The 26,444-nt window shown below is 47.4% G+C and overlaps 1 protein-coding gene across 30 annotated transcripts in view; it reads left to right on the top strand.

The window, feature by feature from the left end:
* PPFIBP1 (PPFIB scaffold protein 1) overlaps window positions 1-26,444 on the top strand; it is a 1,004,279-nt gene that overhangs the window by 129,275 nt on the left and 848,560 nt on the right. For all 30 annotated transcript variants that reach the window (XM_086920149.1, XM_086920163.1, XM_086920158.1 and 27 more), the window contains exon 2: window positions 5,692-5,779. In XM_086920149.1, coding sequence (XP_086776275.1) covers window positions 5,716-5,779 — 64 coding nt within the window. In that variant the 5' untranslated portion in view covers window positions 5,692-5,715. The remainder of the gene's footprint in view (window positions 1-5,691; window positions 5,780-26,444) is intronic.

Raw genomic sequence — 26,444 nt, 5'->3', positions numbered from 1 at the left:
GAGTGAGTGGTCAACATGTTTCTTGCTTTTGAAGCAATTCTTCAGGACCAAAGAGTGCTCATATAATTTGCAAGGGCACCCCAGTGATCAGGGGGCCCAGTATACGACCTGGTAGGTGTCGTATGGCAGTCCTTCCTCGGACCCTTCCCAGAACTGCATGGGAAAGAGAAGAGAGAAGTGTACTGTCAAGGAGAGGCCAAAAAGTCATTGTAGACAAACGTGGAAACACTCGCGTTTTTGTGACTGTTATAATATACAGTAAGTGGGCATGCCTTTGGTCTGCCTAGGGAGGTAGCATGCTTAGTGGTGTCCAACAAAATTGGCTGGAAGAACTTATCATGCAGCAAAAACCTGGAGATATCAAGGGCTATTACTGTGTTATAAGCATGCGCGATTGCTAGTGGTCATTGAGACAACAATTGTGGGGAGAAAAACAGTCTTGAAACCTTTCTTTGTGAAGTTCAGAAAAGAACACTAGGTGGAGTCAGTGTATTGATAACTAACCCTTAGCGTGAACTATAACACACTAGTGCTGCTGAATTTTGAAGCAACCTTACCCGTATGTTATACTCGGGAGACTTCCTCGAGCTGACCGGGTGGGGCCAGAACTTGGTGGAGACCACCTGTTGGGAGGAAGTACCACCGCCATGTTAATGGTTGGCGGTCAATGCGTGTCCCCATTTAGCCGCTTAGAGCTCGGTCCAGCCGCGGCGTTCAGAAGGAGGCGCACGCGGAGGCGCAGAATGAAGCATATGTGCCTTACCTTGGCGTGCCTGGCGTAGGGCTTCTAGTCACCTACCCTTCCCACTGCGGACGGTCCCGCTGGTCAGCCGGTACAACTTCAGCGTCCCGGGCGCTCTGCTTATGACCCGTGTGTGTGGCCAGTGTAATGGGCGTGGCCCGGGCGTGTTACCAGGCAACGAGAGGTCGATCATGGACATAGAAAATTCACTCGCTCAGTCCCCAGGGAGGCGGCGAGGTAACCGACTCATGCTTGTTGCCAGGCACAGTAATGCCGGTAGTAAACATCGAAGACGACCTCGCGTCCTAGCGAGAAGTGTTGAATTGTGAGTGCCATCTTGAAAGGGGGTGGGAGTGGGAATCAGCAACATGGTGGTAGTTATGCTGGGGTGCTAGTGATGAGCCCTCCGCGGACCCGTGTGAGGGGGCAATAGATATTAGGATCATTCTGCTCAATGGCTATGGGCAACCGTCCGCAGTGGGAAGGGTAGGTGACTAGAAGCCCTACGCCAGGCACGCCAAGGTAAGGCACATATGCTTCATTCTGCGCCTCCGCGTGCGCCTCCTTCTGAACGCCGCGGCTGGACCGAGCTCTAAGCGGCTAAATGGGGACACGCATTGACCGCCAACCATTAACATGGCGGTGGTACTTCCTCCCAACAGGTGGTCTCCACCAAGTTCTGGCCCCACCCGGTCAGCTCGAGGAAGTCTCCCGAGTATAACATACGGGTAAGGTTGCTTCAAAATTCAGCAGCACTAGTGTGTTATAGTTCACGCTAAGGGTTAGTTATCAATACACTGACTCCACCTAGTGTTCTTTTCTGAACTTCACAAAGAAAGGTTTCAAGACTGTTTTTCTCCCCACAATTGTTGTCTCAATGACCACTAGCAATCGCGCATGCTTATAACACAGTAATAGCCCTTGATATCTCCAGGTTTTTGCTGCATGATAAGTTCTTCCAGCCAATTTTGTTGGACACCACTAAGCATGCTACCTCCCTAGGCAGACCAAAGGCATGCCCACTTACTGTATATTATAACAGTCACAAAAACGCGAGTGTTTCCACGTTTGTCTACAATGACTTTTTGGCCTCTCCTTGACAGTACACTTCTCTCTTCTCTTTCCCATGCAGTTCTGGGAAGGGTCCGAGGAAGGACTGCCATACGACACCTACCAGGTCGTATACTGGGCCCCCTGATCACTGGGGTGCCCTTGCAAATTATATGAGCACTCTTTGGTCCTGAAGAATTGCTTCAAAAGCAAGAAACATGTTGACCACTCACTCACCAAGGGTTGAATGAGGCTAACTTCCTTGATTGTTCTGCCTCGATACCCCTTGTATTTTTAATAGAGCAGTGAGCCATACCATTAAAAAAACCCAATTTTTGGACTCTACTGACTCTTTTTATTCACCCACGCTCACTTTTGCACAACCACATATTACCTCCTTGTATAGTCCCCATACATCCACACACCCTTTGGCGAAGGAATAGAAGATCCCCGCCAAAGAGCAACATCTATTGTTGCCCGACAGGCATTGCACTGCCAGCCTGTCGCAGGGGCAGGGTACCGATGATGACGCTGGACGATCACCGGGTGGGATTACAAATGTAGTCCAACCGGCGACCTGTGTGAGGTACCCCTAAAATTCCGAGAGAGGGTTCACAACACTCCCCTTTTTTCCCCCCCCCCTTTTTTTGATCTGACAAGAGAGAGGCCTATGACAGTCCCGTAGTTGGCTGCAACCGGGGAACTCTGTATTTCTTTTTGTTGATAGTCATTTTAATATATGCCACTGCATTCTATGGTGCTGCAACACTGCACCCTGCAACACTGCACCCTGCAACACTGCACCCTGCAACACTGCACCCTGCAACACTGCACCCTGCAACACTGCACCCTGCAACACTGCACCCTGCAACACTGCACCCTGCAACACTGCACCCTGCAACACTGCACCCTGCAACACTGCACCCTGCAACACTGCACCCTGCAACACTGCACCCTGCAACACTGCACCCTGCAACACTGCACTCTGCAACACTGCACTCTGCAACACTGCACTCTCCTTCGTTCCAGACCTTTAGCCATGCTGAACAGCAGCCACATTGGTAAAGCAAATAGCACTTGCATAGGTGAGACCTATTGGCTTTGCCAAGACTTGTTTGGAACTTAAAGCCACTCAATTTAGGCATTGGTTGGTAAAGGGATTTTGTCATGTTCTTAGTTTCCTGCAGACTTGATTCCAAGGCAAGGCTGCTCAAAGTACTAGAAGACAGGCTAGGATTTCTGCTAAAGCTAGTATGAGATAAAAATAAAACTTTCTCTTCTTTGAGATCATCTTCACTGACTTCTGCTATCACAACTTTTGTTTTCCAGCTGGAAGCACAACATAACCCCCTTAAAGGTGGGGAATTCCTATTGCCTGACTCGAGGACATATTGTTTGAGAGCAATAGCAAGTATTCATGTTTTTATCCCGTGGACAGGTAGACCTAATACATGCACCATAAACCATTTGACAGTTAGTGTCATTGTATGGTTGTGAGAAAGAGGATGAAGCTGCAGAGGGGACATCTATATATATAGACTTATATCGGCAAGCTCTTTTAGGAAATGCAGTGAGCAATATGTTCAACTTGCTTTACTGACAGTGATTCTATGTAGCACTGCAAAATATAACTTTGTGACTGTTTATAATGCCCCTAGCCTGCTCCCTTGATAGTATGCACATCCATAGAGAAGAAACAAAGCAAGATTGATGATTGTTTGCATTCGAAATAAAATGTAGCCACAAATAACTTGCAACACTAAAACAGAGGATGGTTGTAGACCATTTTGTTAAATTATTACGCAGTGGGTTTGCTTTCAAAATATTATGTTCTCAAGAAATAATGCACCTTGGACAAACAGTTAAATTATAAACAGTTTTGGTAACATTTGCTGCCGTTTTTAAGGACCACTTTATATGACGTTTCTTTAATGTATAATTTGAAAAGTTTTATGCATGCCAATATTAAAAAGAAACAAAAGCTAGGAAGAAAGTGTAAAACCCTATTGAGCACTATAAAAACGCTTACCCATTATTATAGTCACATAAGTCAACTTGCAGGTCTGACCTTGCATGATGCATATTTACAACTGTAAATAATTAACACAAGTTTACAAAAGGTAGGTCTGCAACAAATGATGGTTTCCAGGCAGACGCCTAACTACCATTTAGGGATTCTGTTTTTGCAGGAACAAATATACAATCGTATGTCTTCTCAGTCAGTGTAAATTCACTCGTTGAAACTTTTAAACATGTTGCATTTCTTCTCCGGGGCAAAATTGTTTCCCCACGTTTGAAGAAACTCTTTCCCCATCACCCACTTTTTTTCCTTCTTTAGATGGGGGCGGGATTGTCCCTTGCTGTAATGTATGTTTTACTCCTATTCTTGTCAAGCGTACATTAATTGCCTTTTCTGGGATGGGAAGGAGCTAAAGGGGATCTTGGGAACACTCTTAAATGTGAGTGTTTGTGCACAAACTCACCGGGTATACCAGCCCCCAAACTACCCTCTTCCAACAATTGGGGATTCCCCCCCCCCCCCCCTCCCCATTCAGTAGGCGGAGAGCCAATTACCAGTCTCCATAATCCCCAAAACGCTAATTGTGTTGAATTGAAATAACCTCACGCGAACATTAAACAAACCACGCAATGCTACCCTGGAAGGCAGCTAGTTTGGAACCCAGTTATCTGTCGACTGTTTGGTAGTATCTGTTTGGTGAAGCCAACTCGGAAGTGTGCCCTACTTTTTTCGAAAAACACACCCACAAGCAAATACGATTGTGTGGGAATATTCTTCAAGCTTAAATGTAGGCAAGAGATGGGTTGTAAAGAGTACACTTTACATTCCAAAACGGCAACAGTATGGTGATATGATGTTAGTTTTATCATTTGCGAATGATGTCATGACGACGAGAATGATGATTTATGAGAATTGGCAGAAGTCGGGAATCAAGTGTGTTTGCTTAGGAGGCTTCCATGGAGTGGGGTGGGGTAGGAAGCAGCTAGAATCTCCCAGAGTCAGTGTGACTTCAAAGGAAGCTAGTTTGGAGCGCATAAGGGCTTGATTGATGCAGATCGCATTGTGTTGCTGCCCAAATCATCAGGACTGCATGTGATGCAACTGGCTTCAAAGAGTGTTGCTTACAGTTGTGAAACTGAGAGGCATACATCAAATGTAAAAGTGAAGATAGTTATTGAAAGTAGGAGAATTGGAAATGAACAGGCTCCATTTATATAGGTCTCCCCTCCCTTCGACTTGTAAGATAGCATATCTGATGTACCACATGAAGTCCAACCAGGATCCAAAGACCAGACTTAGCTCTGCGAGTGTTAAGAGCACAGGCTCCTGGCATCCAATTGTGGCAAATGCACAACAGTGGTGAGCAAAAGTAGAATTCTAGAATGTCTATAGCATGAAAGCATCTTTTCAATCAATCAATCAAGGGTTTGTTAAGAGCAACTACTCACCCAAAAGGGTCTCAAGGCACTGTGAAGGGGCTGGATGTTCACGGAGATTTGTCGAAGAGCCTGATCTTGAGGTCCTTTTATACCTTGGGATGTGTGCTGATGTATGTCGGAGGTGGAGAGGGAGGGTGTTCTGTGTGTGGCTGTGAGGAATGAGAAGGAACGCCCTCCTGTTCTGGTCTCCTTGATGTGTAGTACCGAAGCAAGGGAGAGCTGGGCTGAGCGGAGGGATCATTTGGGTGCGTGGAATGAGAGGCGGTGGTTCATGTAGGCAGGTCCGGTGTTGTGGAGATCTTTGTGGGTGTGGTTGTCAAACAGAGAAGTGCGTACATAAACATGCCCTTTAAAAGGAAAATTGACATAACAAAATACTTGTTGCAAAGTGCTGGACTTGTCAATATAATTTATATATATATCTTATTTCGTTGTTACAGGGATTTCTTTGGAAAGTCAACATAATGATGAGTGACGCAAGTGACATGCTGGCAGCTGCTTTGGAACAGATGGATGGCATCATAGCAGGTAAAATAGTGCAATTTAAAAAGATATGTTTCCCATACATTAATGTTGGCTTTAAAAGGTGTTTATATGTAGTTTCTAATATATTAGTCTATTAAAAATGTATTCAGACTCAATGGTCAATAACATTATAATACATGGGGATCTGCAAACCCTGTATAAAAGCACGCCTCAAATTTCTTTATTATGGGTGACTAGTGAAGTACCAAGTCGCTGAATATTAAGAAACGATGTTGAGATGAAAAGCAAGTCCGGTCACGGAGCAGCTGTTTAAAGCAGTGAAATTGAAACGTTGCTTTTCTTTCTTCTGCTCTATATTTTATTTATCTTACAATGACTACCAGAAAGAAAGATTATTTTTTGGATTCCTTAAATATTTATAGAAAAGTTAGAATCTTAATGCGCTTTTGTACACGTTCTAAGTTACTGCAGCTTTAAAAAAAAAACATACAAAACCTTACTTCTATTGAACTGTTTCTAATATATTTGATAACAAATACCTAACCGGATTTTGATTTATTTAATTTTGTTTTACTGGTTCTATTTGTATTCTTGATGTTTGCAAACACGCTCTGTATTTCTGAAAGAACTATGCACCAAGATTTTAAGTGGTTTGTGGGAAAGCTGATGGTGTAACCATGTATTATATGGTGTAAAGTACCCCTGTCGTACATGAAAAGATTGTAATTCTCCTCGGAGTTCATATCCTTATAAAGGAACTCTGCTTTCAACCTCGATCCTCAATATGGTTATGAAACCCCTTGGTGACTTGCAATATCCTTATAATAAATTGTCGGGGTACTCTATTCCTTAGAGATCAAATAGATTTAAGCAGTCAAACAGATTGTGGCCAGACAATAATCCTAAAAACAAAGATTTATACCACTTGACATATTACTTTCCTTATTTCTCCTCTGTGATGAATTGGTGGATCTCGAGCGACGGCGATCATCGGCAATTCTAAAGGTTGTTTAGTTATTTTTCTCCTTGTTTGTCTAAGTGCTAAGAATATGGTTGTATTTCCTCAATTACCACCTCTCCTGCTGCAGTCCTTATATTCTAAAGAGTGCCATGCTGGCTGAAGATGAGCAACATAATTGTAAAATCCTTAAGACCCTCTCCCGTTACATAATATTTGTTTCTGATGAGACCATGTAATTAGTGGTACATCACACCCCTTAGTGTGAGTTTTTTTAATTTTTTTGTTTTGGTTAACATCTGACGCCACCTATTAATAGCCAGTCTTCACCTCTCCTATAGTGGAGGCAACAGATGTTGTGATAGAGGGATACGTGTACTGTTTGACCCTAAAAGATTGAAACATTTTGTTGAGTATTTTATTTCTCCTAGCAGGGACTGCCATGCAAGGCTGGGCAGTCTTTTAAGACGTTAATCGGTCATTGCTGGATCCTCAGCAAGTCCTGTGAGCTATAGGGAGCCTTTTGTATTTGTTTGAGCTGAACGCTTAGAACCATTATGCTCCTTCCTAAAGGTTACATCAAGCAGCACTCAAGATTGTAACCGAGGAGGCTCATGGATTGCAGTGTGTCCTCAGAGACCTCTCTCACAAGCTGCCCTGTGTACCCGCTATCCTAACAATTAATTGAGTCTGCGTACATTGGCAGACACATGAGGACACCAGGATTCTAGTGTCTGTTGTTTTGCACTTTCTGAAGACTATGCCTGACTGAATGTACAACAGACCCCGAGTTTGTGGGGCCTACATGGAGAGTCCATAAATAAAAGGCAGCATTGCTTCTTTGGAGGCATCCGATTTGTTGACTGCACTGGGCCATTCCACCTCAGGGAGTGAAAGAGACTGGATTGAGCGATGGCAGAAAGAAGAAAAACTTATCAGAGCGGAGTGATAGAAAGTTATTACTTTGAAGCGAAGGAACTGAGGGAGGCATTAGTCAAATATTATCTATCTGAACCAAGAAACCTTTGGTGATCTGCTAATTTAATAAGGATCTTGGTAGGGATAGATATATGAAATAAAAGGTAACCTTTGGTTACAAAGAAATTTCTGTAGGTGCTATTTTAAGTGTCCAGGATGGTGGCAGCTTCGGGCCCATACTGAGAAATGTCTGTCAGGTAAACCAGGAAAGAAGAAGGCCTGAATATTGAGGGGAAACTGGCAGGCGGCAGCCAATAGTTTTTTTTTATAATGCATTTTATTTGGTTATTTTGCAATATGTATGGGTAGCAGCCCCACCAAGGCAAGAAAGGCGTATAATTAGCTCATGCCAACAACTATATTTCTGCTACATTTTTCCTGCTCAGTCTTTCACTTGCCCAAGGTCGGGGCGATGTTGCCTTCCACATTTGCGCCATGTCCCTCTTGGCCACCGTGAGAGCTAAAAACAAAAGGTGCTGCTTATATCTGTTCTCCCCGATATCCTCTGTGGAATGTAACCAGAAAAGGCGAGGGTCAAGTGGGAGATCCCATGACAGTTCTTGATGGAGGCATGATCTGATTCGGCGCCAAAACGGCTATATTGCCGAGCAGCCAGACCGTGTGTAGGAATGTCCCCTCCTCCCTATCGTAACTCAGGCACATGGGAGACTGAATAACGCCCATCCGCCAAAGTAGTACCCTAGTGTAATATGTGCAATGTAAATATTTAAATTGGATAAGCCGAAAACGCATGGAATCCGCCGCACCCCTGGGGCTGGTGATGACTTCGGCCCAGTCATCATTGGTGATTTCGGGTATATCTGTCTGCCATGCAAGCTGTGTCTTGTCCAGTGTGGTGGGTGTATGGGTTGTCGGTGTCTGATAGACCTGTTTGATCTTGTGGGGTCCTAGGTCTCCTGTAAGCAACCGGCCCTCTAGGGGCTGAAACTCAGGGAGGGATTCTAAGGTATGGATCTGGTGTAGAAGTGCGTGTCCGAGTTGAAGGAACTTATAAAATTGTGATTTGTGTAAATCAAAATCATCCTGAAGTTGTTGAAATGATTTCATTGTGGTGCCACGCATTATATCACCGAGGGGCGGGATCCCGACGCGGTCCCACCCTTTAAATCCATTCAAAGTTGTCATGGATCGGAGGTATGCGCCGTGCCATAAGGGAGTCATTTGAGTAAATGTCCCCTGCCAGCCCATCTGTCGGGTCTTAGCCCGCCAGACTTGTAATACCACCCTGCCAGCTGGTGGCAAATGATCGAGACAAACGGAACTGTACAATAGGTGGAGGAGTGGGACATGATCCATTGCAGCATGTTCAGCCAAATATGCTGGATCCATTGGAGAGCTATACCACCATTTGTTTATTACCAGAATATGTGACGCTACGTAATAGGCATAAATATCTGCTGCGGCGATCCCTCTGCATTATGTGGATTGTGTACATGTACAGAGCGGCACTCTGATCGCCCCACCTTTCCACGTACATTTCTTTTGTATGGCTGCGACTTTTGCGAACAATGAATGTGGAATGGGGTATGGGTAGTTCTGGAGGCAATACAGGATACTGGGCAGCGACACCATTTTAAAAATGGCAGAGCGCCCATATAGGGAGAGAAGACCACACGGCGGGTTCGGTTCAGGCCAGCCAATAGCGTAGTAATATTGCGTGCCCAGGAGACTTTCAGACACTGGCAGATAAATATGCAGAGATATTTGAAGCCATCAGTCGCCTGGGAAAGTTCCGATGCTCAGGTGTCAGGTCTCTGATGCCAGCATACCGGGAATAATATAGATTTGGCAGGGTTAGCATGGAGGCCCGAGGATCCCCCCAACAACAACACGGAGGATTTCCAATATACTGGGTCCCGAGTCCCAAGGATGAGTTCTGAAAAAGAGGACATCGTCCGCGTATAAAGCTATACAGTCCGAGCGCTATCGGGACCAGTCGAACCCCCGAAGGGCCGGGTCGCTCCTAACCCATGCCGTCAGGGGCTCAATCGCAAGAGCAAACAATAATGGGGACAAGGGACAGCCCTGTCTAGTGTCCCGCTGGATAGAGAAAGGCTGTGAGTGATGCCCCGCAACCCGGACAAACGCTGTCAGCTCCGTGTAGAGCAGGCGCACGTAAGCCAAAGAGCGAGACCCAAAGTGTATCGCCTCGGGGAGCTGGAATAAATACACCCAGCTCAGGGAGTCGAATGCCTTGTCTGTCGGCAAGAAGCAAGGCGGCCGGTCGGCCCAGCGTCGGGCTGCCTCCATGGCATTGTGTACCCGTCTGATATTGTGCCTAGATGCCCTGTGTGGCATAAAGCCTGACTGATCCTGGTGAATCAGTTCACCGATACAACTGCGCAGACAATCAGCCAACACCTTCCCCAATAGATTTGGTTCAAACTTTATAAGGAAAATGGGGCGATACGAGGAGGGGTTATCCGGGGGTCTGACAGACTTTTGAAAGAGTACAATTTCTGCGTGGCGCCAGTCCCTTGGCAGAATGGCGGACTCTGCAGCCTCCTGGATGGGCGACAATAGGTGGGGCCTAAGGTGTTTATGTCTGCCTTAGGAATTCCATTGGGAACCCATTAGGCCCGGGAGTGCAACCAGGATGGAGCGCGTTGAGGGCCTCAATAAGCTCATCAGTTGTAATAGGAGCCTCCCATTGTTCACGAAGATAATCAGGGAGACGGCGGGGAGGAATATCTACCAAGAATTCAGCAATCAGTCCGGTGAAATTTGTTTGTGTCTGGTATAGAGGGCAGTAAAGTGCCTAGCAAATTCTGTAGCGACTCCCTGTGGTGTCTTGTGAAGGGACCCTGTGGTACAGCGACTAGCAGGGACATCCTTCGGGGACGCTTCCGCCTGGCAAAGTCTATGGAGCGTCTTACTGGACTTATCTCCCCGTTGATAGATTTGGTGCTGTGACGCCTCCCAGATCTCCTTTGCTTCTCCCATAAGATGTTGCCGAAGATACTGTTGCACATGTAGCAGATTCCACGAATAATAGGGTTAGGATCGATATTGAGCTGGGAAGCCAATGTCGCTTGACGTGACTCTAGAGCCTCTAACTGCTCCCGTCGCGCCCGCTTTTAATTCGTACGATAACTAATCTCAACACCGCGGACAGTCGGTTTTAGGGCGTCACATAGAATACTCCGAGAGGGGGCCATGGGGCAATTATCTTCCAAGTATGTAGTGACCCGCTGTGTGGAGCATATCTTGGTATGCCGGGTCCTGTAGGTGCCATGGTGACATCCGCCACCGAAAGGGGGGTTTACGGGAGTGGGTGTGGAACTGTAGACTAATCGGAGAGTGATCGGAAAGCCCGCGAGGCAGGGTGGTCACGTGGGAGAACCTTTGAAGATGTATCCGTGTGGCAAAGAAATAGTCCAATCTCGATTAGGACCCATGCATTGCGGAAAGATAAGTAAAATTAAATTCGGTGGGATGATATTTGCACCGTACGTCAGCACATCCAAAGGTATCGACTAAGGTATACAGCTTAGTCTGGCCCTGTAAAGGTGTGCTGTCTGGGCTACGCTGATGGTCCAGTGGTCCATGGTGTCATTCCAGTCGCCCCCTAGTAGGGTCAAGTTCTCATGTACCTCGCCCCATGTTGCCACCAGTTTATCAATAAATGCAGTTCCCAGAGGGGGAGGCGCCTAAATACTACCTATGGTGACCCGCTCCCCGGACAATCCGCATGTGACAAAGGGGAACCGGCCTCCCGAATCCGCCTGATGTGTAATGTATTGAAATCGGACCCTGTGGTGGATGAGACTAGCCACCCCTCTGGAACCCAGAGTAAAACCAGAGTGGTACACATGATGAAACCAAATCGAACTAAACCGGGGGTCTTGGTGCCTAATAAGTGGGTTTTCTGTAAGAGTAGGATGTCAGCCCCATATCTTTTTGCTTGGCGCAAGATTGCACCTCGTTTTACCTGGTTAAGAAGACCTCTGACATTCCAAGACACTACGGTTAGATCACCAACCAGGGTAGTATCACCTGACATTAACACCCCTCGAAGTTACATGTAAAAGAGCACAGAGAGCATGGCCTGCCTGCGGAAAAGAGCATGTTAACTCAAACACAACAAAACCAAATTTCCATATACCCCTAACCCCCCACCCGACACTGCCAAGAAATAGGAGTAACTGTTGCAGTGTATGACACAGGTGACCTCCAACGGGGGGCCCCCCATATCCTCACCAAAGGATCCCTTCCCACCCATACACAACAAAAGGGGCACAATAAGTCTGTGGCTTTGCAGTCCCATGGCCATGCCCACGCCCACCCAGAGGAGACCAATAAGAAAAGGGTTCTGGATAGACCAGTCACAAGTCAACTTGCGGTTTGAGTGTGAACATGGCTTCCGGATCGTCAAGGTGGCAGCTCCGTACTCGCCGATCTCCTGCTTGATCCGGAGCCGTGTCTTTTTTTGGATTTATGTGGATGTTGACTAAGTGAGCTGCGAGAGGAGTCTGAGTCTACTACAGGCGGAGAGTTGGGTCTCAGTTGAGGGTGCTCATCTGTCCATGTGAAAACTCCCTCGGGAATGTCAAAGAAAAAGGATTTGGAGTTGTAGATCACACGCATCCTGGCTAGATACAGCAAAATGTATTATGTTCAGCTCAGGCAGCCGGCGCTTCGCAGCTGTGAAGGATTGGCGCTGTTGCTGGACCAGACATGTGTAATCCGGGAACACCATAATAGAGTGAGAGTCATACCGGAGGCCGTCTTTGTGAGTTCTGGCGAATCTTAAGATTGCGCCTTGGTCAGCATAGTTCATGATTTTGGCGATGACTGGCCTGGGGGCCGCACCCGGTGGAGGTTTTTTGTGTCAAGGCTCGGTGGGCCAGTTCCACTACAAAGAACGAAGAGAGCCACCCTTGCATCCTTCCGTCAGGCCTACAAAGCGCAGATGGTTGTGCCCTGCATGTCCCTCTGCATCTTCTGCCCTGGAGACCAGCTCCTGCGACACCACAGTGAGCTTGTTCACTTTTTTGTTTGGAGAGTGAGCACCGTGTCCTCCAACGTCGAGACCCAGGTTTCAGCCTTAGTAATACGGTCCACTGCTTTGCAGAGATCCTGGCGTACAAAGAAGACCTCAGACCCCACTGCACCTATCCTTCACATGATTGATTGCCGCCAGGAGGGCCACATTATCGGTAGCATTAGCGCCCCCATCCCTGGCCCCACTCCCCTCCCCGGCGGGCGTTGTGAATTGATCGATTGTGCCCTGTTTGGTGCCTTCGCCCCCGGGTCCGCCCTAGCCCATCTTCGAGGGCGCCGGGCATGGGGGATGGGCACCATGGTATAGGATTCGGCTGAGGTCCCAGGCGAGGCAGCATCTAGAGCAGTGAAGCTCTACATGTCTCTTGGGTGTGCCTATGTAGGTCGTCACAGAGGGGGGCCAGTCCGGCGAGTGCGGGTCTGCAAGCAAGGTTTGTGGAGGGAAATCAGCTATCTTTTCCGGGACTCCTCAAGATCTGGCCAGGCCAGGCCACAGGTTTGGATGGGGTCTCAGTAGAGCGAAGGCCCCACACCACCTCAGCCCAATCTAGATCCCTGTCAGGGCATTAGTGGCGCTCCAGATCCTGACCTCCAGAGGGCCCAACAACGGCTAGGCAGCGCTGCGGCGGCAGGCCGCGCTCTCTCACCCGCACAGCCATCCGGTAAAGGGAAAGGTGAGGGGAGGGCGGTTGCAGCAGCGAGAAGCAGCGCAGAGGGAATTGCAATGTCTCTCCCACCTTGTATGGTCGCTGGTGTGAAACATGCTCTCTGATCTCCCCTCAGTAGCGGTGCCACTTCATGCCGGATCGGGTCGACCCTTCCGGCCGCAGACACCAACATCTCCCAGTCTGCGCCGGTCGAATGAATGCAGGCCTCTTCCCTCGCCGACTGCGCCACAAGATGGAGTCTCTTGAGGGGGTGGGGGAGGGGCATCTGCCGCTCTCCCCACAGGAGCCGGAGCCCTCTGGTGTCCTGTGGTGCTCCCCTGGAAAGAAGGGACAGACCTCCTAGCAGGTCCCCAGGCAATTGGGTTTTTGATAATTAATTCAAGATGTATATGTGTGGGCAGGTGAGTGTGGTTTTCTGATGTCCCATTGAATAGTGAACACCTGTCCTCCATGTACTCACTTACTGATAATTGTTACAGAAATAACTGCTCTTCCCAAAAGGGTGGTCCAGGTTTTCACCAGAAGAAGGGTGGAGGTGAAGATAACGAGGAATTCTCTTCAAGCCCCCAAACAACTCAGCCCGTTAAGTGCTAGGAGTGCTAGTGAGTATGGACACTACAAGGGGGACTCAATGCGTCCAAAAAGAGCATTGGAGGAAAGGTCCCAGGGTTGGTGAGTGTAGTACTTGGGGAGGACTTTGTCCCTGTTATTGTGGGGGAGTTTAGTTAGGTTACCCTAGTTTCCCTGGGTGACAGTGTGATGGTTCCCAAGATCCATGTGCCCTCTAATACTGCAATGTATAAGCAGTCAGTCACCATCAATGGGCAAGGTGTAGAGGCTCTGAGGGATACAGAAGCCAATATGACTATGTTAAGGAGTCAGCTGATTCCCTCCGAGCAGTTTACTCCAAATGCATTCCACCAAGTTGTGGTGGCTGACAACACGGAGGGTCACTATCCAGGGGCCCTACTTCTATTTGAATTTAGGGGTGTGGAGTGGGAGTCAGGTCTCCTGAAAGTTGCAGTGAGCCCTGCCATGCCTGTGGACTGTTTGTTATGGCCTTGAGCACACTACCTGGAAGGAAGTGGTGCTCAAGACTCATGTAGAGATGATAGGATTACCTGATTGGATCTGTGCTACGACAATGTCCATAGTTGCCCCGATGGGAGTCAAAAAGGGCTGTAGCCTGGCAAAACAGCCCTGCCAGCTGATAAAAAGGGAAAAGGCAAGGGTTGTGGGAAACTGGCCCCTGCGAGTACTCCCAGTGAGGTAGATGGGGCACCTGTGGTGGTCACCCCTGAGCCCACTGAAAAGGGCTCTGCTCCCTTTGGTGAACTGCCGGTCATTGCTCAATGGCATGTAGAAGGGTGACCCACCAAGGAGGTGTTCTGGAGGGCACAGAGAATGTGTCCAAACCTTGGAGAACTGAGGCAAAAGGCGGAAGCCCAAGCAGCATGTGATGCCTCTGGTACTCACCGCATTTGAGAGGCCAGCCTCCTTTACCGTGAGCCTAAGGTTCCTGTGCATGGGACAGCACGGGCCCTGATGGTTCCCCAATGCTACAGGTCCTTCCTACTGGAGCTGGCTCACACAATTCTCCTGGCTTGATACCTGGGCCAAGTCCAGACCTTTCCAATGCTTGTCCCACACATTTATTGGCCTGTGATCAAGACTTCTTCATATACTTTCTGTCAGACATGTGTGACCTGCCAGACTAGTGGGAAAACACTGCAATTGTTTAAAGCCCCCCTTAACCTACTGCCAGTTGTTGGCACACCCTTTGAGAGGGTACCCATCGACATTGTAAGGCCTATGGACCCAGACTGCTTCAGGGAACAGGTACATTCTGGTTCCTGTGGATCCTGCCCCTAAGCATCCAGAGGCAATTCTTCTAAGAACCGTGAATGCACCTGCAATGGCGAAGACCCTGATGGGGATTTTTACCCAAGTCGTTTTCCCCAATGAAGTTGTGTCAGACAGGGGCGCAAACTTCATGTTTGCATATATGCAATCAATGTAGAAGGAATGTGGAGTTACTTACACGTTCTCTACCCCTTACCATCCAAAAACCACTGGGCTTGTTAAGAGGTCTAAAAGAACCTTAAAGGTATGATGAGAGGCCTTGAGGAAAAAGTGGAATATCCTCTTGCCATGTCTGTTGTTTGCCTACAGGGAGGTACCACAGAAGGGAGTGGCTTTTGCCCATTTGAACATTTGTTTGGGCACTCTATTAGAGGATGCATGAGTTTGGTCAAGGAAGGCTGGGAACAAACTTCCCAAGATGTAGTGAGCTACATACTGCCTTCAAGAGCCAAATGGCTAAGTTGTGGTAGTTGATTCCATCAACCTAGAAGCCAGCCAAGCTGTCATGAAGGAGTGGCATGACAAATATTCCACCACTCTGGATTTGCAGCCTGGTCAGAACGTGTGAGTAATGGGACCAGTAGAGCACAGAGCTCTCCTAGACTGCTGCACTGCCCCATATAATGTGATTGAGAGAAGTGGGGAGCCCACCTACCTGGTGGATCTCAAGACCCCTAGGCAAAGCCACTGGTAGCCTCAAACCCCACTTTGCAATGTCTGAGGTCACAATTTATTTATTTATAAGTTTTATATAGCACTAGCTAGACCCGAAGGTATTAGAGAGCTTTACATATAATATGTAGTCATATGAAGAAGAATAAGCATAAATAGACAAAGAAAATCATTTGGCCGCTAAGGTAGTTACAGTATCCAGACATAGGAAACTGCATGAGCTAAAAATGCACAAGACAAAGTGGACCGCTGTAACAGTAAATTTACCTCTGGCCCTGGTCAAGTCCGAACCGCCAAACTCACGGTGGAGGTGCGGTAGGGGACAACCACACCAGCAGTCTGACTACCTTCTTACAAGTATAGCAGTCAGACCTCCAGGGGACTGCCGCAACTGCCAGGGATCCGCGATCCCTGGCAGTCTTACGGCGGTCTGGGCAAGCAGTATGCTTGACGTGCCGCTGCTGCACCACCAAGCATAATATGAGTTTTCATACCCCAAGTTTTTTTATAGCGGTGGGGAAACAGGCCCCCTTTAGCCCCTGTACGTGGGGATGCATGCAGAGGGGCACAGGTTGAGCCCCCCCAGTCTGCTTGCAACCACTTTATTGCACAGCATGGACCTCGCAGTCTATGCCGTGTAGGAACGGCCTTAGGCGCTTCCATTACGGTGCTTTTTTAAAAGGCACTGTAATAGGACTGCTGAATCGCCCCCCTGCCAAACAATGAGGAAACTAGTATTTGGCAGTTTGGGAGCGGGTTGCTAGCATGGCAGCCCTCTCCCAGACCGCCAAAGTCGTAATCAGGCCTTTAGACTGATGCTCACCTCATCTTCCGGGCAGATGAGTTGATTGATCGCCTAGGGGCTGGCTGCCCAGTATCACAGTAGGTTTGCTCCCTCTGTTAGGGCCATTTGTCAATTCCCTGATGTAAGATCAAAAGAGATGTCAGCCTTCTCCACTCCAGACTGCCACACCCAGTTTATAGTGATACCCTTTGGATTAAAGAATGCCCTTGTCACCTTCCAGAGGCTGGTGAACCAAGTCCTTGCTGGTATTAAGGCCTTCTCTGCTGTTTATCTAGGTGACATAGGTGTCTTCAGTAGCAGCTGGAAGGGCCACCTATTTCACCTCCAGAGTGCTTCGGGCTCTGCAACAGCAGGCCTGACTTTCAAGACAAGTAGGTGCCAGATACCAGATCGAGCAGAGGTCTGTGTTGTACGTGGGACACATGGTAGGCACTGGGGAAGGTGCAACCCCCTTCAGGTCAAGACACAAACTATCCTGGCCTAGCTACCCCTCACTGGGGTACTACAGGAGATTTGTCAAGGGTTATGGCACCAATGTGGCCTCTTTGACTGAAGCGAGTTCAAAAAGCAGCCCAGGAATGTAAATTGGAAAGAGACATGCCAAGTTGCATTTGATTCCTTGAAGCAGGCCCTGTGCACAGCTCCTGTTCTCAGGGCTCCTGACTACTCCAAGGATAGCTTGGAGCATGGCATTTGGGCAAATTTATCTCCGCTTAATGAGGATGACCTAAACTAACCGGTAGCCTTCATCTCCAGGAGGTTACTCCCCAGGGAACAAAGGTGGAGTGCAATAGAAAGAGAAGCTTTTGCTGTGGTTTGGGCACTGAAGAAGCTGAGGTCATACTTGTTTGGCACTCACGTTAGGATTCAGACTGACCACAGACACCTCAGGTTGCTCGTGCAAATGAGGGCTGAGAATCCCAAACTGTTGAGGTAGTCCATTACCCTACGGGGTGGAACAGAGACCAGGAGTAGACTACTCCAGTGCTGATGGTCTATCCATGTTTTTCCGCCCTAGTGAAAAAACTCCCTAGAGACTGGGTGGCTCTCCCCACTCACAGGTGAGGGGACTCATGTGTTAAACGGGTCTGCCTTAGGGTGGTCTTCCACCAATCATTTTGCCTTTTGTCTCCATATTTTGTTGAATCTTTTTGTTGGCCTTGGGACTCTGAGCACTTTGCCACTGCTAATTGGTGCTAAGGGGCTAATGCTTCTCCCTAACCATGTGTGTAATTGGTGTATAACCGCTTGACCTATTTAATTAACGTGTAAGTTCCTTCTAAGGTGGTATGTCATATACCCACATCCTGTACCTTAAATGCTACTTGTGGGCTGCAGCACCGATTGTCCCTCTCACAGAAATAGCTTTTCAAACCTGTCTCAGGCCTGCTACTGAAGTGCCTTTGTGCCATTATTGACTCTTGGACTTGGCATTTAAAACTACTTGCCAAGCTTTAAACTCCCCGTCTATTACATATAAGTTACCCATAAGGTAGACGCTAGGTAGCCTTATGGGCAGGGTGCTATGTAAGTAAAAGGTAGGACATGTAATTTTATGTCTTGCGTGTCCTGGTAGTGAAAGTCTATTTTGTTTTTCACTACTTTGAGGCCTACTCCTCTTGTAGGTTAGCAGGAGAGGAATTCCTTAATACCCTTTTAAGCTATAATTTCTGATCAGAGATGAGTAGCGTTTTCATGTTTCATATGTTTGTAATGGTATTGATAAATCCTACTGCTGAAGTTGAATTTATCATTACTAATTTAGAAATGCCACTTTTACAAAGTATTTTAAAGAAAATAGGAATCTGACCACCTTATTTTGTTTCGTGCTATTTATTTATGCAGACTGAGGACCAATGTATTAATGTTGTTGGTCCTGGCTATTTTTCGCTTAACTTTTTACATTCATCAACATATTTTTTAATTCAAATAATCTTTGGTTGCCTGAACATAAAGAGATACATATAATAGTTTAAATGAAATTAGACTTATACAAATTCTTACAACAATAAAAAGACGTACAAATTCATACAACAATACAACTTTTCACTGTTGATGAAATTTCACAATAAGGACTTAGTCACCGAGTGATAGTATGTATTACACCATTGATTTATCAAACCAAAAATCACAAGGAACTCCTTAACAACACTATTTCTCATCCTTTTTCTCTGTTCCTTATTCCATGGGGTTAAGCTCTGGGCATTATGGGATATAAAATCTAAATCTCCCCCTCATGCTACTTGGGCTTAATAAATCAACCTCATAGAGTAAAAAATGCGGACTCGTTTCTAATCCCTAGAAATATTAGGGGATTTTCATCAGGGCAAATGGAATGGTGTGATGTAATCTGAACTGGTGTTTTATTGTTGATTTACTCAGGATTTTAGCAGTTTGGTTTTTGAATGTCAGAATTGCTGGGTAGAGAAGATCGATGTATCTTGCTATTTGCGACCAGAGAAGGTACTTTGTTCACCAGGCCCTACTTGGGTCATGTGGACGGCCTGTGCTTCCAAGAGGTCGGCTGGAACTTTGACTTGGTCCTGGTCCAGTGCGAACTAAAGTAACCTTTTTATGACTACTTGCTTCTAAGCTCTTTAGTGCATTTAATCTTTAAAAATTCAATATCTGATCTTCAATACATTGGATTTCTGTTTTGGTCTTTTTTTGTTTATAATATAATAACCTATTTTTTTTTTTAAAAAAAACATGTGGCACCTGTTTTGGTGTATTTATTGTGTTACCCTGTGTGTGTTGCACAAATAATTTACACATTGACTCATTAGATAAGCCTGACTGCTCTGTGCCAAGCTACTAGAAGGCGAGCACATGTTCTCTTTTACTGTGTATCTAGGATACCCTGACTAGACTTGTTGCTTCTGCTTGGACAGGGTGCATGCCTTTGCCAACCAGAAAATCAATTTCTAAAGTTTGGTGTGGGTTAGGGTCGAGGTTGGTGTTAGGTTGTGGATAATAATTAGGATTTGGGTTGGGATTTGTATGTTTGAGGATGGAAGATCAGCATTTTCTTCATAAGAGAATTCACTATAGACCTTTTACTACTACAATTTATCTGATGGCCATTAAAGTCTGTTTTTATAGTGAGAGCTATGCAATATTTATTTTTGATCATTTTCTTCAGCCGTGTGCCTCTGTGTAAGTACCTTTTTTGGAATGAGAATGGCAGTTATGAAAACCGAAGGTTTGGGATCAGGAAGAGACAAAGTCGTGGAACAATGTATTTCTGCTGCTCTGTTAGAGAGTTTACTTAGTGGTTGAATTACTACTGCAGAAAAAGTAACTAAGCAACAGTAGGTAAGTTAAGGAATCAAGCATCATTGGAAAATTGATGAGCGAAGTTGAAATACCGCCTAAATCTAAGAGAATACACTGGCAAAGAAAGATCCTGGTAAAGTCGCTCAGAGTTTAGTTGAGTTGGGTAAGTTGAAATTGTTCTACAAGGATCATTGCTACACCTTTAGTATTTCATGCATGCCTTTTGGGAGTGTAGACACTTTGCTTTCATGAGTTCAGGTTCCTACACCAGTTTGATTTTTCCAGATGACACGTAATAAACACGAAAGTTTGCAGATAAAACCTGCAGCACTGTTCATGGGGAATACTAAACACAAGAAACACTGTGGTTGCATCTAGGAGTCCCAATTACTAATAAAATGCTCTTGAAAATGTCAAAAACGTCTTTAAATAGTCTTCTAGCCCTGAGACCCTGCTTTAAATATTGTGCTTGGGTGGAATGTTGAAAATAGGGTAACCTTAATGCCCCTTTTATCTTTTCCCCCAAGTGCAGATCCTGACACTCTCGCTGATCTGTGTTTTTTCTTCCCCTTCTTCTTGATGCCAACAAACACACATTTCATCACAGACCGGTTAGTTCAATATCCGCTAAAAGTTCTTAAAGATAATCACTCCCTACTTATGGGCCAGATATGCACTGCTAATTGCGAGATTTCTCAGCCCACCAAAGCTCTGAAAAGTGGGTCTCTGTACTGGGGATATCATTGGCACTTAAGAGGGATTTCAAAAGCTCCGCATCTGCCAATGCAATGCCCTGGGACTGACGTGTAACTTGAATTAGAATCTGCAATTGAACAAGCTGTAAAATTCAATATGGATTTAATGGCATGTGCTGGGAGTTGGTTATTAGACACCTCTATGAGTAGGGTCATAATCTACTTGAATGAAAAAGCTCTTCTACTCACTCGGACATCTCCAAAGAGATCCGAGAAGGTAAAGTGTCCACCAGAAGAAAGAATAAAATCACTGTTTCTCTAGCCGTGACCCAGGATGCTTTTCTTCACTTAAACTTATTCACCACACTACCTTGAGCATCATTTGCATGTAGGTAGGATCAGAAGCTGTGAAATTGTGTTGCATGCATACCCTTTGGCAGGCATGCAAGCCTTCAACTTCACCAAAAAAGCATGTGAAATAGTATATCTACTGTATATATTTAGGCAGTGTTTCATATGAGGCACATCTAAATATACAAACCCTAGTATAATTCTCCAGAAATAAAATATGATTTGAAGCAGTTCCAGGTCAGATTAAAGAATCTTACAATGATATTGAGGCTCTGGAGGTCTGCATTTGGGCCCTTTGTATAGAGAGGATGGTGGATAATAGATGTGCTTCTTTAGTCCGACATTTCCTCTTCCCCTTAGCACAGTAAGAAGATGCTAAGTGTTCCTGGAGCTTACTCAGGGCTACTGGGCTTATGCAATTTTGGGGATACAGCATATTCCGCATAATTATGAATTCACTACATTGGCCATAGTCTGCAGATTTTAATTAAAAAAAAGGTTGTTGCTAGCTCAAAAGGATCAAAAGTTACTAAAAACGCAGCAACACTTGTCGCTGTGTGGTGAAAAGCACTTCACAAAGATTGACTGGTCTGGCGTGTGTGAATTAATGGAAAACAAAAACTGGGAAACCACATTGGAAGAAACTAAATGATGTGGAACCAATTTTAAGGAAAGACAATTTTAAGGAAATACAAAAATACTACAATTAAAGGAAACATTTTAAAGGAAAAATAATTTTAAGGAAAAATCCCAAATTGTATTAAACTTGGATGGCTTTTTGCACTACTGTGGGTTTTTTGGTTCAGGGATTGGTAATGTTTATGGTGCTGAGGGTTTTTTATGGGTCAGGAATAATTGGAGTTCGGGTATAGAATGGGGTATTTAGGATTCAGAGATGGGTGTAGGGGTGGTGAGGGGTTTTTAGGATTCAAGGAAGAGTGGTTTTAAAGTGTTTTAGGTTTCAGAGATGGTTCTCGAGGGGTTTTAGGGTTAATGAAAGGGTAGAGTTTAGGGCTGATGGGGGGTTTTAAGGTTCAATTATGTATAGCTGCTGGGGTGGTGAAGAGTTTTTAGGGTTTAGGATAGGTTGGCATTTAGGGTGGTGAGGGGTTTTAATAAGTCCGAGATGGGTGGAGTTTAGATGTACAAAAGGGTTTTTAGGGTTCAGGGAAGAGTAGTTTAGATTGAGTTCTTATGGGTCATGGATGGCTGATGTTTAAGTGCTGTAAGGGTTTTTTAGGGTTCAGGGATGGGTTGAGTTTGGCTATGCAGGGGTGTTTTAAGGGGTATGTAATGGGTGGGGATTAGGTGTAGAAATGGGTTTTCAGGGTTCAGGAATGGGTGGAGTTGGGGGTAGTGAGTGATGTCATGGCTCAGGGATTGTGGACTTGTGGGATAGAAAGGGATTTTAGGCTTCAGGGATGTGTAGTTTAGGTGTGGTGAGAGGTTATAGCGGGCAGGATGATGGTATTTAGAGGTTGTGAGGGGTTAGCAATGGATGGTGTGTAGAGATGATGCTGGATCAGCAAATTAAAAGCATCAGAAGTGTGTTGGCGCTGGGAGCTCCGAGATATATTGTGAACTGGTGGCGAGCTTCACTGAACCACCTCATCGGCCACAGGTGATCAACTCTGGGCCCTGATTTACAGATCCTGAGACCCCTTGGCAGACAGACGCAAGATCGAGAACTGTGGTGAGCCTACAGGGAAGGTGTCAGGGGCAGACATTGGGAGTCGTGTTTTGCGGTGGGGGCCTGGATTGCGGGCCGCCTGACTGTTTAAGCCTGGTGATCGGGCGGTGTGGGGCTGGTAGGCCCCGGAGAACGACATCTAGAGGAGGGGGGCCCCCAGGCGGCGAGAGACCGGAGCCACGAGAGATGCAGGAAGTGACCCGTGGACAGTAAATCATGACCAGAGGCGGGAGTGGCGGCGGAGCCTCAAAACAGGGGACCATTGACAAATTCACTGGCCCGAGTGGGAACTCTGGGGCCTCGGGAAGCCACCAGGCCCAAGATCCGGACAATGCAGCTCTCCTAGCTACGATCACCCAATCTAGGGACATGTTGGACGCCAAAATAGGGGCCGTTGGGGCGGACGTTACACTGCTGAGTCAAGACCTGCAGAATGCAGTGGCTTGTATTACAGACACAGAAGCCCGGATCACTGGAGTGGAAGACGATATGTGATCTTAAAGAAAAAAGTAGCCAACATGGAAGGCATACAGAAGGGCATGGCGCTCCGGGCTGAGGATGCCAAAGGACGGGCTCGGCGCAACAACTTACGATTTGTCGGCTTTCCGGAAGACTGCGAAAAGGGCAACATGGAGGCCTTTCTAACGGAGTGGTTGGAGGGCTGGCTCCCGCCGGAGTCCCTCTCCCGCTGCTTTGTCATTGAACGGGCCCATAGAGCGCTAACCCAGAAGCCGCCGGTTGGCGAGCGCCCGCGGCCGGTAATAGCCAGACTGCTTAATTATCATGACTGGGACACCATACTGAAACAAGCCCGATTGAAAGAGCCCCTCATGTATGATAATCGGCGGATCATGATATTCCCGGACTATACAAAACTGGTGCAGCAGCAGCGGCAGTCCTTCACAGCGGCCAAAGCCCGCCTGAGAAACCTTAAAATTCAATATGCCCTACTTTACTTTTCAGTCACGTACTCAGTTCTTTAACTCTCCTGAAGAAGTGTTCGCCTGGACTGATGAGACAGTACGAGTTAGACCACATACCCCGCCGGCCCGAGACTCTGATTCATCCTCCTCAACGGTGCCGCCGCGGACCCCCAGACGCTCACGAAGCAGAAGCAACTGGAGATCTCGCTCGTCTAAACGCTCTCCTGCTAAAGGGGGGAACTCAGGGGAGGCCGAACCACCGGACGCTCCGAAAGTGGATCCGTGAGGGGTGATGGAACACAGGTTACCCCCTCAGTGTTGCATTGTACACCACAGCATTGGCAAGTGGCAGACATTGAAGGCCTGGCTGGAGATGAGGTACGTCTTCAGAGGCACCACTACTGTGCGACAGATTATAGACCTACAGACACGGGATGCAGGTTGGGTGGGGAGGGACGGACTAAAAGGCGGACACGTGCCTCAAGTTAGGGGAGGTTTGATCTTTTAGGGGATCAGTTGGGGTGTTTTGGGGCTGTTGGTGGGGCTCCGTTGGGATTGACGGTCTCAGGTCTCCTGTTGGGGGCTAGAGATGTTCTATACTGCGACAGGTACTTCAACGTTGCTGAGGTATGGGGTTGGGGGGAGGTCGGGGGATTGAGGACAAGTTGGGGAAATGTTTGCTGAGTGGGGTGGTTTTGGGGCAGGGGAGGGGAAAGGGGGGGACTGAAGACTAAAGGATGGGGGGGGGGAATGAGTTGTTTTGCACATGGTTGTCTCGAATGATGCGGTTGGTGCGTCCAAGCCCAGAATGCCCATTGCTGCATACGCTGCTGATGGGGGTTGAAAACATTGAGCAGAGACCCACTAGGGCCTTAATGAAAGTGACGAGATGGAATGTGAGGGGCATGCTCGATAAGATTAAGAGAGGTGCAGTGCTAAGGCTGTGGAAGAGAGATAAGGTGGATGTCCTCCTACTACAAGAAACGCACTTGCTGGGCAACAAAGCGCTGGGTCTGCAGAGATATGGCTATGACCTGGTCTATCATGCGGGATTTGTGACGGGATCTCGGGGGTAGCGATTTTGATGCACCGTAGATTGTCCTATACCCATACGAGACAGTGGACTGACCCACAGGGTAGATATGTTTTTATACAAGGGATAATAGGCACTGAGACGCTGATAATTGGGAGTGTCTACGCCCCGTCCCCGCTCCAATGGGCACTGATAGAGAAACTGTTTACTGTATGGGCTGAAATTCCAGAGGGACTGGCAGTGATAGGAGGGGACTGGAATGATGTCATGCACTGCCGACTTGATCGGCTCAGGCCTGGGGGCGACCTCATGGCAGATACCCCCACTAAACTGAGTAATATGGTGCGGGGCATGGGCTGGGTGGATACATGGCGATACCTTCACACCTATGAACGAGAATATTCTTATGTTTCGGTGGTTCACCACTCGGTTTTGAGACTTGATTATGTATTTGTCCCTGCTGCTGTGGCAAGGAGAGTTGCCTCGGCGTCCATCCTGCCGCGTGGTCTCTTGGACCACTCTCCGGTTGTGATAGAAGTCACATTAGACAAGGGGAGGCAGCCATTTCGGTACCGCCTCTCCGCCTGGAACTTGCAGCAGGAAGCCTACCAGCATCATATGGGGGCGGCTATTGCTCGCTACTGGGAGGAGAATTTGGGCACAGTGGCGGACGCAAGGACGGCTTGGGAGGCCCTGAAACCCACACTTCGTGGGGTAGACATAGCCTGGTGTGCAGCAGCGCGCTGGAAGCGGAAAGAGGAGATAGTGAAGGCAGCAGCGACAGTAGAGCTGTTAGAAACTCAATGCGGGGCTGCGAGTCACCAGGAGGGAGTGGGGCAGCTGCTTTTGGCACAGCAATCGTACGCGTCCCTACTACTAGACGAGGCTCGGCAGATCTGGTTGGCAACCAGAAGTAGAATATATCAATGGGGCGACAAGTCCAGTACAATGCTTCACAGGCTCTGCCAGAGCAGGTTTCAGGTGCATGAGCTGCCGGGTCTTAAAGAGGACACCAGGGCCTCCATTTCAGACCCGAAGGAGCTGGCAGATAGCTTTGCTCGCTAACTTGCGGCCCAATATGCTCCGCAGGAATCCTTCCCGGCACTGGACGTTGACAAATTCATAACTGACCTTCCGCCTCCCGCATTCCCAGACGACGTGCGGGAGCGGCTCGGGACCCCACTATCGGCGGAGGAACTACGTACAGCCCTGGGGTAGCTTAATACTGGCAATGCCACGGGGCCAAATGGGTTTCCAAGTGAGTTCTTTAAGCGATATCATCTTCAGCTGGGGCTTCACTACAGGGCTGCCCTGGAGGCCGCGAGAGAAGATGGCCTCCTGCCAGCAGACTGGAGGCATGCAGAAATTGTGGTGTTCTGCAAACCTGGACGGCCCCCAGACCGCCACGAGTCCTATCGTCCAATTTCCCTTTTAAACATTGAGGTCAAAATCTTGGCCAAGGCGCTCGCAAATCGACTACTTCCGTATATCACTGACCTGATCCACCCAGACCAGGCCGGCTTTTTGCCCCAAAGAGCGACGAGGCACAATATTAGACGCGCGCATGTGGCAGTAGAGGCGAGGAGTAAGACTGGGGATCAAGCGGCGCTGCTACTGGTAGATATTGACAAGGCCTTTGACTCCCTGAGCTGGACCTATCTGTTCGAGCTCCTTCCGCGTCTAAATCTAGGGTCGCATTTTATGTCTTATATTCGGCTGCTATACACCGACCTGACAGCCACGGTGAGTGTGGCGGGAGAGACATCGGCG

The sequence above is a fragment of the Lissotriton vulgaris genome, chromosome 1_1 (assembly GCF_964263255.1).
Source record: "Lissotriton vulgaris chromosome 1_1, aLisVul1.2, whole genome shotgun sequence".
In the NCBI taxonomy this organism is placed as follows: Eukaryota; Metazoa; Chordata; class Amphibia; order Caudata; family Salamandridae; genus Lissotriton; species Lissotriton vulgaris.
The sequence above is the reverse complement of the archived record's forward strand: the minus strand, read 5'-3'. Positions and strand labels throughout refer to the sequence as shown.